The sequence below is a fragment of the Pan troglodytes genome, chromosome 19 (assembly GCF_028858775.2).
Source record: "Pan troglodytes isolate AG18354 chromosome 19, NHGRI_mPanTro3-v2.0_pri, whole genome shotgun sequence".
NCBI classification, from domain to species: domain Eukaryota; kingdom Metazoa; phylum Chordata; class Mammalia; order Primates; family Hominidae; genus Pan; species Pan troglodytes.
Window position 1 is genome coordinate 13,168,052 of NC_072417.2, and position 16,084 is coordinate 13,184,135.

Here is a 16,084-nt window from a genome sequence, read left to right on the forward strand (position 1 = left end):
TGTTGCAGTCATTTCTACTTTAACCCGGAATGATCATTATGACAGTCATATTAAATATACTTTAAAACTAAGTTTGATCTGTACATGTCTCCCAAAAAGGAGCACAGAGACATTGTAAGGAGAGACTCTATGTCCTTGAGAAGCATTTCTGTGTAATGGCTTATTTCCTCTGTGGTCTTCTTTTAGGTGATCTCTCTGTGGGTTTAAATTAAAGTGTAAATAATCTTTGGCCGGGCGCGGTGGCTCACGCCTGTAATCCCAGCACTTTGGGAGGCAGAGGCGGGCGGATCATGAGGTCAGGAGATCGAGACCATCCTGGCTAACACAGTGAAACCCCGCCTCTACTAAAAATACAAAAAATTAGCCGGGCGTGGTGGCGGGCGCCTGTAGTCCCAGCTACTCGGGAGGCTGAGGCAGGAGAATGGCGTCAACCCGGGAGGCGGAGCTTGCAGTGAGCCGAGATCGCGCCACTGCACTCCAGCCTGGGCGACAGAGCGAGACTCCGTCTCAAAAAAAAAAAAAAAAAAAAAGTAAATAATCTTTGTGCTGGTATACCTCTGTTAGGCTGAATTTGGTTGTGCATAGAATTACACTTGATTTTTGTAGTACAAAGTTACTAGTTTTACTCAGATTAGTAGAGCATAGCTTTTTTCCAATATGGCTGGAAATATTTTTAAGTGTGCATTTAGTTTTGAAAGATTTTATTTCTTGTACACATTTTATCTTCTAGATGTTGATTTTATTAGCTCCTTAATGATATGTCTGTTAGCTTATTGTTCCTACTTTAATTAACCAGGATTGTACACTTATTCTGTCGACTTGCATCTCTAACTTGGTACCATTCTCTTCATCCCAGTACATATTTTTATATCACTTCTGGGAAGTGTCCTGATGATTGTCATTCACAGTGTAAGTTATTATTTATATTGACAGCTACTGTGTGAAGACATTCACAGGACACAGAGAATGGGTACGTATGGTACGACCAAATCAAGATGGCACTCTGATAGCCAGCTGTTCCAATGACCAGACTGTGCGTGTATGGGTCGTAGCAACAAAGGAATGCAAGGCTGAGCTCCGAGAGCATGAGCATGTGGTAGAATGCATTTCCTGGGCTCCAGAAAGCTCATATTCCTCCATCTCTGAAGCAACAGGATCTGAGGTACTGTATATACAAATGTCTTCATGGTTTTATTGCTGATATCTGAAGTCCTTAGATAACTTTGCTAATTCCCTGTTTCAGGGCTGTTAATGCATTTAAAAATCTGCATCCCACAATTCTGAATCTTGAAATTCTCTACTCTTCACAGCTTGCTGATGTGTTTACATTGTTTAACCAGTGATGATTATTGCTGTCAGCCTATCCTTGATTTGATACGTGATGGATATTCTCCTAAAGAATTAAAATTTATCAGAAAAACCATTGTTATGAGATCATCTCAATGTAAAACAAAACCTGAGGGAGAGGTTAAAGTTTTCTGTCAGAAAAATAGCCTTCATTAATGAAGATAATGATTTTATTTATAAATTTATGGTAAAATGCAGTTCAGTATTTATTTTTTAAAATTAATTCCAGATGTGATAGTATAAATGTTTCTTTAAATGAAGACTAATTCATATGGCAGCCTCTGATGTTCTTGATCATTTAAAAGTACTAGCTGAGCCTGGAGTTTTAACGCATTTCTTTGTGATCTTTATGGTTTTGGTCTTTATTATTAATATGTTAAAAATTACAAGGTACAGCGGCACATGGCTATAGTCCTAGCTACTCAGGAGGCTGAGGCAAGAGGATCACTTGTGTCCAGAAGTTAAAGTTCAGCCTGGGACAACATAGCAAGATCCCTGTTTCTAATAAATGAATGAAAATGAATGGTCTAAAACTTTTGTTTGTTTTTGAGACAGTCTCACTGTTGCCCAGGCTGGAGTACAGTAGCATGATCTCGGCTCACTGCAACCTCCGCCTCCCAGGTTCAGGCGATTCTCCTGCCTCAGCCTCCTGAGTAGCTGGGACCACGGATGCATGTACCACCCTGCCAGCTAATTTTTATATTTTTAGTAGAAACAAGGTTTTGCCATGTTGGCCAGGCTGCTCTCAAACTCGTGGCCTCAAGTGATCCTACCACCTCAACTTGCCAAATTTCTGGGATTACAGGTGTGAGCCACTGTGCCTGGCTTCACATTGATTTTGATAGAGGCATTCCTATCATGTATTTTTAAAACTACATTTCAATAAACAAAGGAGAGAGTTTCCTCTCCCTCTACCCCCATCCCACTTATTTTTCTAAATGAATCTTCTCTTGTGAGTTCTCTTTATTTTGATTGGCCCATTGCATTTTGAGATTCTGTTTACTGCCCTCTGGTGGTGGTTACATGCTGTATGTCATAAATTTGATTCTGGTGTGTTGGCTCACGCCTGTAATCCCAGCACTTTGGGAAGTCAAGGCAGGAGGATCACTTGAGCCCAGGAGTTTGAGCAACATAGCGAGACCCTGTCTCTACAGAAAACTTTTTTTTTTTTTTAACTCACCACTATACTAATGAGGGAAAAAATTTTCAAAAACTTAGCTAGGTGTGGTGGTACACTCCTGTAGTCCCAGCCACTAGGGAGACTGAGGCAGGAAGATCGCTTGATCCCAGGAGTTCAAAGCTGCAGTGAGCTATGATTGTTCCACTGCACTCCAGCCTGGGTGACAGAATGAGACCCTGTCTTGAAATAAATAAATATTCCCTAATCAAGATCAAAAAAATAAATAAATAAATTTGGTTTTGGTTGGATTTGTAAAAGTTAAATTAAATAGTGATTACAGAAATCTTGAAAAGGAAATTTATTATTTGTTGGTTTTATGAAAACTGAGTCCTAACCTAAATAGAGACTTCTGATCTTACATTATCTGGGTCCTTCCTGTGTAGCATAGGTATGGTGTGAAAGACTTGTGTATTTCAACAGATAAAAACAAATTGGGCTGGGTGCAGTGGCTCACGCCTGTAATTCCAGCACTTTGGGAGGCCGAGGTGGGCCGATCACCTGAGGTTAGGAGTTCAAGACCAGCCTGCCCAACATGGCAAAACCCCATCTCTACTAAAAATACAAAAATTAGCCACATGTGGTGGTGCGTGCCTGTAATCACATCTACTTGGGAGGCTGAGGCAGGAGATTCGCTTGAACCCGGGAGGCGGAGGTTGCAGTGAGCCAAGATTGCACCACGGTACTCCAGCCTGGGTGACAGAGCCAGACTCCGTCTGAAAACAAACAAAAAACCAAAATGCAACAAAAAAATTGGAAATATATATCATTAGATAGAAGCCATTTAAAGTCCATACCTAACTTCTTGTGTGGGAAACTTAATTTTTATTATGTTTTCTGTAGACTAAAAAAAGTGGTAAACCTGGGCCATTCTTGCTGTCTGGATCCAGAGACAAGACTATTAAGATGTGGGATGTCAGTACTGGCATGTGCCTTATGACCCTCGTAAGTTTGCATAATCTTACCATTTCTTTTGCATCTTCACTGTTTATACCTTTTTGGATTAATGCTTTATGATATCTTAAATAATCTGAATTATTCTGGGCTTTAAAATAACTTCTTTATAAAGATAGTTTTCCTTTAGCTTTTGTTGTTGTTATAGTGATGTGAAAGTTATTTCTCTAGAATGCAGATTCTATAAAGAATCTGTAGAGCCAGTCGGTGTTTGAGGGGGAGATGCTGCTAGCTCACTGTATCTTTAAAAATTGTGTAATATCTCGGCCGGGCGCGGTGGCTTACGCCTGTAATCCCAGCACTTTGGGAGGCCGAGGCGGGTGGATCACGAGGTCAGGAGATCGAGCTAACTTGGTGAAATCCCGTCTCTGCCAAAAAATACAAAAAATTAGCTGGGCGTGGTGGCGGGCGCCTGTAGTCCCAGCTACTCGGGAGGCTGAGGCAGGAGAATGGCGTGAACTCGGGAGGTGGAGCTTGCAGTGAGCCGAGATCGTGCCACTGCACTCCAGCCTGGGCGACAGAGCGAGACTCCATCTCAAAAAAAATAAAATAAAACAAATGTGTAATATCTCTTACGGAGAAAAAGCAGCATTCTTAGAGACCTGTTCACTGTTGAAGATGTTTGTGTCTCTGTTTCACTTTATTTATATGAATCCTTTTAACTGTTATACCTCCTTGCTCACATGATCTAGTTTATTTGGCTTATTTAGGAGCATCTGTATTTCCATAGAAAGATATGTCAATACTAGTAAGGGATTGTGGACATTCCTATGTGCCTAAAGGAGTTCCAAGGAGATCTGTGGATGTTTGTTTAGTAGTAGTTTTTATAATTTGGCATCCACATTTGTTTAGAGATTTTTTAGGTGCTAATGATACCTTGAAGTGATTGTCTCTCTGTAGGATATGACAGACATATGTGGAAGCATCTTCAAGAACTGATTAGAAAATGAAACTCTCGGCCGGGCACGGTGGCTCACGCCTGTAATCCCCGCACTTTGGGAGGCCGAGGCGGGCAGATCACGAGGTCAGGAGATTGAGACCATCCTGGCTAACATGGTGAAACCCCGTCTCTACTAAAAATACAAAAAATTAGCCAGGCATCCTGGCGGGTGCCTGTAGTCCCAGCTACTCGGGAGGCTGAGGCAGGAGAATGGCGTGAACCCGGGAGGCGGAGCTTGCAGTGACCGGAGATGGCACCACTGCACTCCAGCCTGGGCGACAGAGCGAGACTCCGCCTCAAAAAATAAATAAATAAATAAAAAGAAAATGAAACTCTCCTCTAGTAGTATTCTGAGCGGAGTTCAGCTATACCATGTTGCTGTTAAGAAAAGATGATATATAATTAAAATCAGGCCAGGCGCAGTGGCTCACTCCTGCAATCCTAGCACTTTTGGAGGCTGAGGCAGGTGGATCACCTGAGGTCAGGAGTTCAGGACCAGCCTGGCCAACATGGTGAAACCCCGTCTCTACTAAAATTACAAAAATTAGCCGGGCGTGGCCAGGCGCGGTGGCTCACGCCTGTAATTCCAGCACTTTGGGAGGCCGAGATGGGTGGATCACCTGAGGTCGGGAGTTCGAGACCAGCCTGACCAACATGGAGGAACCCCATCGCTACTAAAAACACAAAATTAGCCAGGCGTGGTGGCACATGCCTGTAATCCCAGCTACTTGGGAAGGCTGAGGCAGGCAAATCACTTTAATCTGGGAGGCGGAGGTTGCGGTGAGCCAAGATCACGCCATTGTACTCCAGCCTGGGCAACAAGAGTGAAACCATCTCAAAAAAAAAAAAACCCGGGCATGGTGGCGCATGTCTGTAATCCCAGCTACTCGGGAGGCTGAGGCTCGAGAATCGTTTGCACCTGGGAGACGGAGGTTGCAGTGAGCCGAGATCGCACCATTGCCCTCCAGCCTGGGCAGTGAAGTGAGACTCTGTCTCCAGAAAAAAAAAAGAAAAGAAACAAGAAAAACATACTCTTGGCCAGGCACAGTGGCTCACACCTGTAATCCCAGGACTTTGGGAGGCCAAGGCAGGAGGAGCCCAGGAGTTTGAGACCAGCCTGAGCAACATAACAAGACCCTGTCTCTACCAAAATAAAAGTTTAAAAATTAGTCATGCATGATGATGCATGCCTATAGTCCTAGCTACTTGAGAAGCTAAGGCAGGAGGATTACTTGAACCCAGGAATTTGAGGCTTTAGTGAGCCGTGATCATGCCACTATACTCCAGCCTGGGCAACAGAGTTGCTGTCTCTTTTTAAAACAAAACAAAATTTTGCAATGCTGTGCTGTAACTGCACTATCCAGCGTGGTAGCTACTAGCCACATGCAGCTATTATACTCTTGAAATGTGGCTAGTGAGACTGAAGAACTGAATTGTTGGTTGTATGTAATCTTAATATTATATATTAAAGTAGGCGTACATGGACAGTAGCTACCATGTTCAACTGTGCAGTTCTAAGCCTTTTTCTTTAATGTGTAGATGAATGTGCTATTTTTTATAAAAATGGTATCATGCCCCTTAAGGTAGCTTTGTAGCAAACCTTTAATTTAGAAAGTATGTGATCCTTGCTTATGTTGTTAGATGCTCTTCTACACTGATCTACAGACAATGCTTTGTGAACATCTTTGTTAACTAAATCTCTGGGCATGTCCTTAAAGATAAATTGCAAGAACAGAACTGCTGCGACAGGGGAAATATGGATGGATAGATGGATGGATGATTAGATGGATGAATGATTGGATGGATGGATGGATGGATGATTGGATGGATGGATGGATGGATGGATGGATGGATGGATGGATGAATGATTAGATGGATGATTGGATGGATAGATGGATGGGTGGGTGGGTGGATGGATGGATGATTGGATGGATGGATGGATGGATGGATGGATGGATGGATGGATGGATGGATATATAGTGAATGCCTGTATATCCTTCACCTAGTTACCATTTGTTGGTTTTCCTTCATGTATGTATGTATATTTTGCTGAAATCATTTGAGCGTTCTTTGGAGACATCGTAACACTTTACCCCCAAGTATTTTAGCATGAACCACCTAAGAACAAGGATAGTATATAAATAACCACAATAAAATTATTCACACTCAAGAAATTTACCATTGATAGACTACATATTGAGATTTGTTCTTGTTATTTCCATAATGCCCTGCGGGACTTCTTTTTAACCCTCATCCAGGACCCAGTCAGGGATCGTACGTTATATTCGCTGCTCATGTCTTATGAGTTTTCAGTTTCCTTTAATCTGGAATCCCCTAGACTTTTATTTTCTTCTGGTCTTTTGATGTTTTTGGTATGTATAGTTTTATCGTATTATGAAATAGATGCTATTTAAACATTTTGCCTTTTACTGAGTCAAATAACTTTTTTGTTTTTAAGGTGGGTCATGATAACTGGGTACGTGGAGTTCTGTTCCATTCTGGGGGGAAGTTTATTTTGAGTTGTGCTGATGACAAGACCCTACGTGTATGGGATTACAAGAACAAGCGATGCATGAAGACCCTCAATGCGCATGAACACTTTGTTACCTCCTTGGGTATGTACGCCTCGCGAGGTCTCTGAACATTAGATTTTGGAGTGCCAGACAAACTGTGTTTTACATAATCGTGTGGACTTTGCCAGGTAAGAAATGACTGTGCTTTCAGGGCAGAATAGAGAAGACAGATGAAAATCTTGTGGATTCCTACCATTTGTTTTAAATTCTCCTTTCCCGTTAACTCTTTCCATCGTTAGCCTTATAATAAAAACATTACTTTCTCCACTGCACAACACTGGTTTTGGAAACCACAATTTGTGAAGAGGTTACTTACCACTCTGATGGGTAATTTTTCTCCCCTATTAGTTTGTTTCTCAAACAAAATCTTCCTCAACCTTTCCCACTGGCAGGTGTATACTATCAGGTACTAGAAACTCAGAAAATTGTATTTGATTTGAGTAAACATCCTCACTATCATCTGGACTTGAATCTGGAATTTAAGAGAGTGAATACAGTCAAGTATAATAAATGCACTAAAGTATAATGGACCAAAGCCTGGGTAAGATGGGCTAATACCTGCCTCACAGGATTGGTTCAAGGATTAGGCACAAATATGGAGCATTTATGCCATGCCTGGAACATCGTGTTCAGTAAATGGATATGGCGAGACTGTGTATTGTTAGATTTGAGCCCTGCTGTGCCTTAGTCCCAGGTACTCAGGAGGCTGAGGCTGGAGGATTGCTTGAGCCCAGGAGTGCTGTGCTGATGGGATGTTTGCACTAAGTGCAGCATCAATGTGGTGACCTCCTGGGAACAGGAGACTCCCAGGTTGCCTAAGGAGGGGTGACCTGGCCCAGGTCAGAAACAGAGCAGGTCAAAACTCCCTTGCTGATCAGTAGTGGGATCGCACCTTTGAACAGCCACTGCACTCCAGCCTGAGCAACATAGTGAGACCCTGCCTTTGAAAAAAGAAAAAAAAGGATTTGAGCCCCATTTGGGATGGGCCAAACAGGAACAGGCGTTTTTATTGAGATGTTAATACAGGATTTGATCATTGAGTCTCAACTTCCCTAACTGAATTGGCAAACTAGATACCTTCTTGGGTTATGGTATATTAGAGAAACACGAAAACTACTGGCATTTGGACTTTCTTATTTTGTGGCTCATTAAAAATTGTATCTGGCTCAGTGTGATGGAGGGTTGGGACCGGGCAGGGTCTTGCTCTGTCACCCAGGCTGGAGTGCAGTGGTGCAGTCATGGCTCGCTGCAGCCTCGACTTCCCAGCTCAAACAGTTCTGCATCAGTCTCCCGAGTAGCTGGGACTACAGGCACACACTACCATGCCCGGCTAATTTTTTTTTTAATTTTGTATTTTGTAGAGAGGGGGTCTCACTATGTTTGTTGTCCAGGCTTACGTGTGAGTTTTAAATAAACCATTTCTTTTTCTTTCAGATTTCCACAAGACGGCACCCTATGTCGTCACTGGCAGCGTAGATCAAACAGTAAAAGTGTGGGAGTGCCGTTGATTGCGTCTCCTTCAGCCCCTCCTCCCTCTTTTCCTCTGGATGCACTCTGATGATACCATGGTTACCCCATTGAGCTCTGTTTAAATAAATATTGTCCTTTCATGTAAATTATTCTGGATGTAGATTGAGCTTATTAAATGTTACACACAAAGTATTCATGCATGGTGAATCCAAATTGTATACTGTAAATTTACATACGTTGTCTAGAAGTACCATAGGGGTTTAAAAACCTGGGCTGGCATTGGTCACACCAGGCCTAAGAAGGCAGAAGTTGAATCAATTGAACTAGGGCACTAAACTGAATAGTTGACAGTGTCATTTTATGTTGGATTATTAATTCCTGTTTTTCTTTCTGCTATCTGTTGGTGCCTGACTTGATGGCCTCATTTGGGGAAAAGTGGTGGTTATTAGGGCTTTTTCTGAAATGTGTATCTATGTAACATCACTTAAGTGTGCTTAATAAATCTTCTGTAAGGATTTTAGGTGATAAGGCTACAATTCAGAATCTTCTGAACCATCTATGTAATGAATGGGGATTATACATTGGAATTTTTGTCATGACACATTTGCCAAATCAGTAGGATATATTTGTTTTGGCAGCCTATCACGCAGAGGCTAGTGGTATATTTATGTAAGAAAATGACTGTAAATCTCAAGAAAAATCTCAGCAGCTAATAGCAACTCATTTATTTCATTTTGGTCTTAATGCTTTGTAAACAGGTCAAAAAATACTGTCATACTCTAAGCTTCTATTTTCCACACTAGACATACTTCTAGTTGTATTCTCCATACTATTAGACTGTGTAGTGATGTGACTTCCAAGTAGAATTTAATCTCCCCATTGAGTGTGTCATGGTACAAATCACTATTCGTTTTTGGTGTTTTTTAGGGATGTGCAATGTGCATTACATAATGACAGAAATACTGAGAAGGTTCTGTGTGCCCATTTGAAAGGAGTGGGAGGAATACAGCAGTTTGTTTTTCAACATGAATCTGATATTGATTTAAACTGTGTTTCACTTACAAGTTTTAAAAAAATGACAGGGTTTAATGGAGCGTGCATAAAAATGTACTGTTTTCACCTTTTGTTTATATGTAAATGTTTGTAAGTATATGGGCCTATCTGTAAGTGGATAAGTCTGTATGTGTGTATCATACACATCAACCTCCATGTCCTTAGTCCTGGGTTTTTGAAAAAGTGCTAAAATGGACAAGTAGAATAAATCTTGCTGTGGAATGCCATGCTTTAGAACAAACCCTTTTTGATCTTAATGCTTCTGAAAACTAGGTCTGACTCTGGGGATTTTTTTCCAGCCGAAGGAAAATCACTTCCGTTATGTCCCCCTCTAATTTAGCCGCTCGACATTTTACACAACCCGGATATGTTGTATATTTTGACCCAAAGTTACAGGTAGGTTTAAGAGAATTTTTACCCATGACTTTTGGAGCACTATTCCATTGTCAGTTATTAATAAAGAATTCCATTGCTTAGCTAACCAACAGGTTTTTTTTGTTTCCAAGAGAGTTATTTGAAAAGTTAACAGAACAATGAGATAACAGTGACAGTTTAACAAAGATAAAATTCTGAATTGCGTTTTATTCATTTGTGTACTATGTGATTTTTTAAATGTCCCCTTTAGTATTTAATGGAAAATTGGTTCCTGCAAAAGACAAAGGGTGAGAGTTAGCGTCCTGTAGATACACACAGAGACTAGGCCGTATATTAACTAGAAGCAGCTTTATGTCTAGCTTGTGTCTTTTTGTTTGTTTGCTTGTTTGTTTTTAGATTCCTGAGAGATGTCTCTGGAAGGGAAAGTTTTGAGAACTAATGGCTATTTTTGAGGACAAAAATTACATCTTAAGCTAATTCCTTAAATACATACAGTAGGTGAATTTTCAGGACAATATTGCCTCACAACCCTGCTTACATTGAAAAGTCTTTTTCCCTTAGCTCTTCTGACTGGATTTTTCTACAAAAACTATGGAAAATATCTTTGTTCTTGTTTGCTGCTATTTTCTGTCCTATTTTGAGAAATATAAATACATAGAAATGGTGCATCTTAACATTTGTTTGTACATGTATAAATGTCTTGTATTTTAATTCATTTTTAGCATGAATTGTTTAAGGGTAAGCCACAACATCTAGAAATCACTCATAGATATTGAACAATAAAGGAGAATGGTACCAATGCAGGAGGAAGCAAGCGTGTCTTCCCCTGCAGCACACAGCGACTTGCGTTGACAAAGGAGGAGGAAACGATTACTCTGTAAACAAAGTTATCCTTACTTGGGAGATTGCCACAGCCTGCTGCTGAGTTGAGTTTACCAGACATCCTCCATGTGAGAAGCAGCGAACATTGAATCTCAGGGATGGCCCACAACTGGGTCCACATGTAATGAGCCCTGTTTAATAACGAAGGGGTGGGGGAGAGCAGTCCGTCTACAACCTGGAATCAGATTTGCAAAATTTCCTGCACTGCTGTCTGACACTGTCCTGTTGATGCCCTTTCTGACTGTGTTCTCTGTTTTCTCTGTCTGCTGTCTAACCCTGTGCCTTGCCTGGGATAAGGACAATGATGAGGTTACTGGTTTGGATTGTAAGTAGAGGACTTTTATTAATTGGTTTAGAGGTTCACTGCTGCTTTGTCACTTTCTCAATCAAATTGGCCACTTATTTAAGAAATAAAAAGCTGGTAGAATTGCATCCTCAGATGATTATTGACTGTGTGTGTGTGTGAAAACAGACATTCCAGTGCCACCCAAATATATATCTGTAACGTGCCCAAGAAATCCTAGCTGCGCTCCTGAGAGTGCATGCCACGGAGACTGGTTTAGACGTCGCGTGGAGCCTAGTTGCCTGTTGTCACGGCATCTTGCACTTTAGGAGACTAAGACCGTCCTGGTTCGTCTGTGTGTGGTGTGACCAATGGTGTGCCCAGAGCACTACTCTCAAAATCACTAGCGTTAGCAAGTCGTCCCGGGCTGGGGAGCGTTCGCTGTAGTCTTTGGAAGCTTTGGCTTTAGATTTACCAAGCCCCGTCTCCCCACTGCCAGTGCCCTGCTCTCCCGTTCGCCTCTTTCTGTTTCTGTGTGAACTTTCCCAGTAATATCACTCGTTAAATAGGTTTTCTTTAAACTTAATTAAAGAAAAACTATTTAAAAGTAAAGGATATTTTGTTGACATTGGTGGCTTGATCATCCTTAAGCAACTGAAGTTAAAATTGTTGAAGGAAAAGGCACTTAAATTGGTTACTTTCATGTCCAGCTGTATATAAGCCCAGTGTGTTCATCTAGATGACGCAAAGAATCTCCTGGTAGAGAAGCGACATGTAAAAAACTGGTGGAAAAAGGTTTTGGATTTTTTTTCCCAGTGGGGTGGGGGGAGGGCAAGCTGGATTTACAGGTCACGGCTGGACTGAATGGGCCTTTTTATCTTCCCACTGTATCATGGAAGTAGCTGCTTGCTTGTACTGTCCATCCTTCAGGCATCCCTAAAGCTCACTCTGAAGATGTTAGAGACAAACACAAACTCTTCGAGTTAAAGTTGATCCTGACACTGACATGAAGGCAAGCCTTGATTTCGTATGAACGTTGCTGAAGTGGTAATTGAGGAAAACAGTTCCCCAGATTGTAAGAGTTCACTGAAGATATTGACACAATTTTAAAAAATCAGTAAAGGAATGTATATAATATTGCTCTCGTGTTTTACAGTAAGATTTGTTGCTCTCAGACTGTGTAAAACAAAATTTATTCATGTTTTCTGCATATTAAAAAATCTTATTGTACCAACTGGTAAACTATTAAATGCCTATAAAACTAGATGTGATTTTTTTTTTTTTTTTTTGTCTTCCTTTGAACAGGGGAAATGCTGATAGAAAGTGGGGCTGTGTGTAGCTCCAGTCACAAAGAGTGACACGAATTGGTGTCAGGGCAGTAAGGCCTCATGAGCTGCTTTCCTTCAGGGCAGCACCCGAACTGGCTTTGCTGTCCCCCTTCCCCCGGGTGGAGGAGGGAGTGCCTCAGCCTGAGCCTTGCCATGGCATGCGTCTGCGGCACAGGCCCGCTCTCCCCAACCCTCCCAGCAGCCCATTCTGACTGTGGCTATCGCTGTGGCCAGAGAGCCAAAGCCAGGATGGCCGGTTACAGGCCCAAGACTAGACTCTTGGGGACACAGTCTAGAGATAAGGGGCCCTGCCGGGCGCGGTGGCTCACGCCTGTAATCCCAGCTCTTGGGGAGGCAGAGACGGGAGGATAGCTTGAGCCCAGGAGTTCGGGACCTCCCTGGGCAATATAGCGAGACCCCGTTCTCCACAAAAAGGAAAAAAAAAAAAGATGGGGCCCTACCCCCTTTTTTCTGTTAGCCTCTAATCTTGCTCAGTGGTCTTGGATTCATAAAAGTAAATCCTTAATACTGTTTTCGATTTTGGTTGAAACATACAAAATAAGAGTGTTCATCTTTGTCCCAGAAACCCCAGCTCTGCACTTTACACATGGCTGTATCTTTGTGGTGTATTCAAGGTGCCCTACAAAGGACAGTTTGGTGATGTGCTGGTTCCTTTCTTACAGCCCAGCTGTTTTCCTGCCTCCTATTGGGAGTAGTAGCCTACCCCAAAATAGGAGCTTGGCCCAGAGCAAAAAAGGAATGGGCCATGCGCAGTGGTACGCCTCCAATCCCAGCAATTTGGGAGGCCGAGACGGGCAGATTGCCCGAGCTCAGGAGTTTGACACCAGCCTGGACAATACAGTGAAACCCCGTCTCTACTAAAAATACAAAAAAATTAGCCAGGCGTGGTAGCAGGTGCCTGTAGTCCCAGCTACTTGGGAGGCTGAGGCAGGAGAAACACTTGAACCTGGGAGGCGGAGGTTGCACTGGGCCAGGATTGCACCACTGCACTCCAGCCTGGGCAATGAAGCAAGACCCTGGCTCAAAAAAGCAAGAAAAAACAAAGAAATTGGCCTGAAGTTAGTTCCCTGCACTTTTGCAGCTTTTCCATTTCCTTGCAAGACTCTTCCAGGCTGAGATCCAGATGACAGGGCCCCAGGGGCAGAGTTCTAGCGTTAGTATCACTATCCAGAAATGCTGTTAGCTGTTCAAAACCTGGCAAGTAACTCGCTGGCATGTAACTGCCTCAAACCTCCTTCCAGGAGTCATGACTGTGTATGGCCTTTGATGCAGGGGGAGGGCAGCTGGCTGTGGCAGCTCTGTCTGTCCCTGCCTAGCCTGGTGAAACCTGACTTGTGTGCAGACAGTTCTTAACTGCTGATATACCAGAAGCTCTAGGACAGGCATCCTCAAAGTGTGTTCCCTGGTTCAGCAGAGCGGCAGCACCTGGGAGCTCGTTAGAGACGCAGGTCGTAGGCTCCGCCTCAGAACCCCTGAGTTGAAACGGTGCAGCCTGCTTGCTTGATTTATTTACAATCTATTTTAACAAGCCCTTCCAATGACTGAGGCAGGCTCAGGTTTGAGAACCACTGAGCTAAATGATTCAACTTCTCACCAGAGAAATTTGGGCACATCACTGGTCTCTTGGCCCCGCAGCTCAGGTTTGGATCCCGATCTTTCCTCTCTCATCCTTTTATTTATTTTTATTTTTTGAGACAGAGTGTCACTCTGTCGCCCAGGCTTGAGTGCAGTGGGATGATCTCAGCTCACTGCAATCTCTCCCTCCCAGGTTCAAGCAATTCTTCTGCCTCAGCCTCCCAAGTAGCTGGGATTACAGGCGCGTGCCACCGTGCCCGCCTAATTTTTGTATTTTTAGTAGAGACAGGGTTTCACTATGTTGGCCAGGCTGGTCTTGAACTCCTGACCTTGTGATCTGCCCGCCTCGGCCTCCCAAAGTGCTGGGATTACATGTGCGAGCCACCGCGCCCGGCCTATCCTCACTTTGAACATGTGGAGTTTGTCCCTTTGTGACGATGTCCTATGATCTTCATTCCCACTTGGTCACCTGACCTTGACTCTGTCTCAAAAATAAAATAATGGCTTACTCCCACGAATGAGGGCATTTCACCTGCCATTCGAGGATGGCTGGGCCTGCACTCTGTGGGGAGGGGGGGGTCCTGATTGATTTGGTAGTTTAGACCTTAGAGGTAGGGGAGAGGAAAATTTGGGCCACATCAGGATGCCTTACTCTCCAGCTGCAGGATATATAGGAATTTCCCCAATTTGTGTGTGTGTGTGTGTGTGTGTGTGTGTGTGTGTGTGTGTGTGTGTGTGTCAGTCTCACTCTTGTTGCCCAGACTGGAGTGCAGTGGCGCGATTTCGGCTCACTGCAACCTCAGCCTCCTGGGCTTCAAGTGATTCTCCTGCCTCAGCCTCCCGAGTAGCTGGGATTACAGGTGTCCGCCATCACATACCTGGCTAATTTTTGTAATTTTAGTAGAGTTGGGGTTTCAGCATGTTGGCCAGGCTGGTTTTGAACTCCTGGCCTCAAATGATCCACCAGCCTTGGCTTCCCAAAGTGCTGGGAATACAGGCGTGAGCCACCACGCCTGGCCCACTTTTTAAAAAATTGAAACCTGTCACCTAAAAGAAGGGAAGGAGAAAGAGTGGATTTCACACCTAGGGCCTCCATTTGCTTTATGAAAACAGCCCCTTGCCATTTGGGTCGTCAAAAGATGTCTGAGGGCACTAATACGCTTAAAGGATCAGCCAGGAAATAGGGGCCTCTCAGGTGACAAGGAGGCACAACCCCAACCAACCCCGATCTGTTCTCAGCTTCACAGGAGGCCCCGTTTTGAGAGGTGCATGAACGTGTGGCCCACGTTCAACAACACTCAGGAGAGGGGAAAGAATGTTCAGGACACACTGGTGAGAGCAAAGGAAGCTGCTGCTGGGCTGGGGCTGCTGGGAAGTCTGAGAGGTTCTGTAGCAGGACACTCACTCGCTGGTGGCTGTCCCCGGGTGTCACCTAAAACCGCCAGGTCAGAAGCACCTTTTCTCCGGTTGGCTCAGGAAAACTGACAGACTCAGGGATGGAATTTTTTTCTTTTCAGAATTTCCAAGACGTACAGATCTCTCCAAGCATCCCAAAAGGCGTATGTTCCTGGTGGGGCCGAGGGCCTGCTCTTGGAGACAGATGGCGAGCAGCGGTCAGCAGCTACTGAGAGCTCAACTTCCCCTCTAGAGACAGGCTCTGCCCCTCAAGTCCACCTGGGTCTTGGCTCTCTGAATCCTGTCCGAGGGTGGCGAACTTGAGGCCCTCCTCCCTGCCCCCAGTGTCTCACCTCTGGGCAGTGCTGCCCACCCTCCTTCCTACCTCGAGTGAAGAGACAGGGGCAGGTGGCCAGCCAGGGGGGGTGTTCAGTGACCTCACGGGTCCAGCATGCACAGGGCCTGGCCCCACAGCCCAGCACCCCTCCCCACCTGGCCTTCACAGTTTCTTCTGCACCTGGTGACAGGTGACATTCGCCTGCACAACACTCCCGCGAGCCTGGTGACGGACTGGCAGCTCGGTGAATTCCAGCTGAGTGCCTGTGATTCCACCCCCTTACCTCCCACTCAAGTGACAATGTAAGCATGACCTCGAACTTGACCTCGTTTGTATCTATTCCTCTCCCAGTCACATTCCTGTCAGCCCTCACC

The 16,084-nt window shown here is 44.0% G+C and overlaps 1 protein-coding gene and 1 long non-coding RNA gene across 12 annotated transcripts in view; both read left to right on the plus strand.

Annotated features, from left to right (window-relative positions):
- The window catches only part of PAFAH1B1 (platelet activating factor acetylhydrolase 1b regulatory subunit 1), an 88,626-nt gene extending 80,016 nt beyond the window's left edge, over positions 1 to 8,610 (plus strand). For 9 of the 11 annotated variants that reach the window (XM_063798001.1, XM_016930498.4, XM_063798004.1 and 6 more), the window contains 4 exons: positions 934 to 1,162; positions 3,368 to 3,469; positions 6,877 to 7,033; positions 8,426 to 8,610. In XM_063798001.1, coding sequence (XP_063654071.1) covers positions 934 to 1,162; positions 3,368 to 3,469; positions 6,877 to 7,033; positions 8,426 to 8,499 — 562 coding nt within the window. In that variant the 3' untranslated portion in view covers positions 8,500 to 8,610. 11 annotated transcript variants of the gene reach the window in all.
- A 6,358-nt stretch (positions 8,611 to 14,968) lies between these two features.
- LOC134808845 (uncharacterized) lies at positions 14,969 to 16,029 on the plus strand. Its single transcript, XR_010152754.1, has 2 exons — positions 14,969 to 15,310; positions 15,496 to 16,029. It is a non-coding gene; the product is annotated as an uncharacterized LOC134808845 (long non-coding RNA).
- The last annotated feature ends 55 nt before the right edge of the window (positions 16,030 to 16,084 follow it).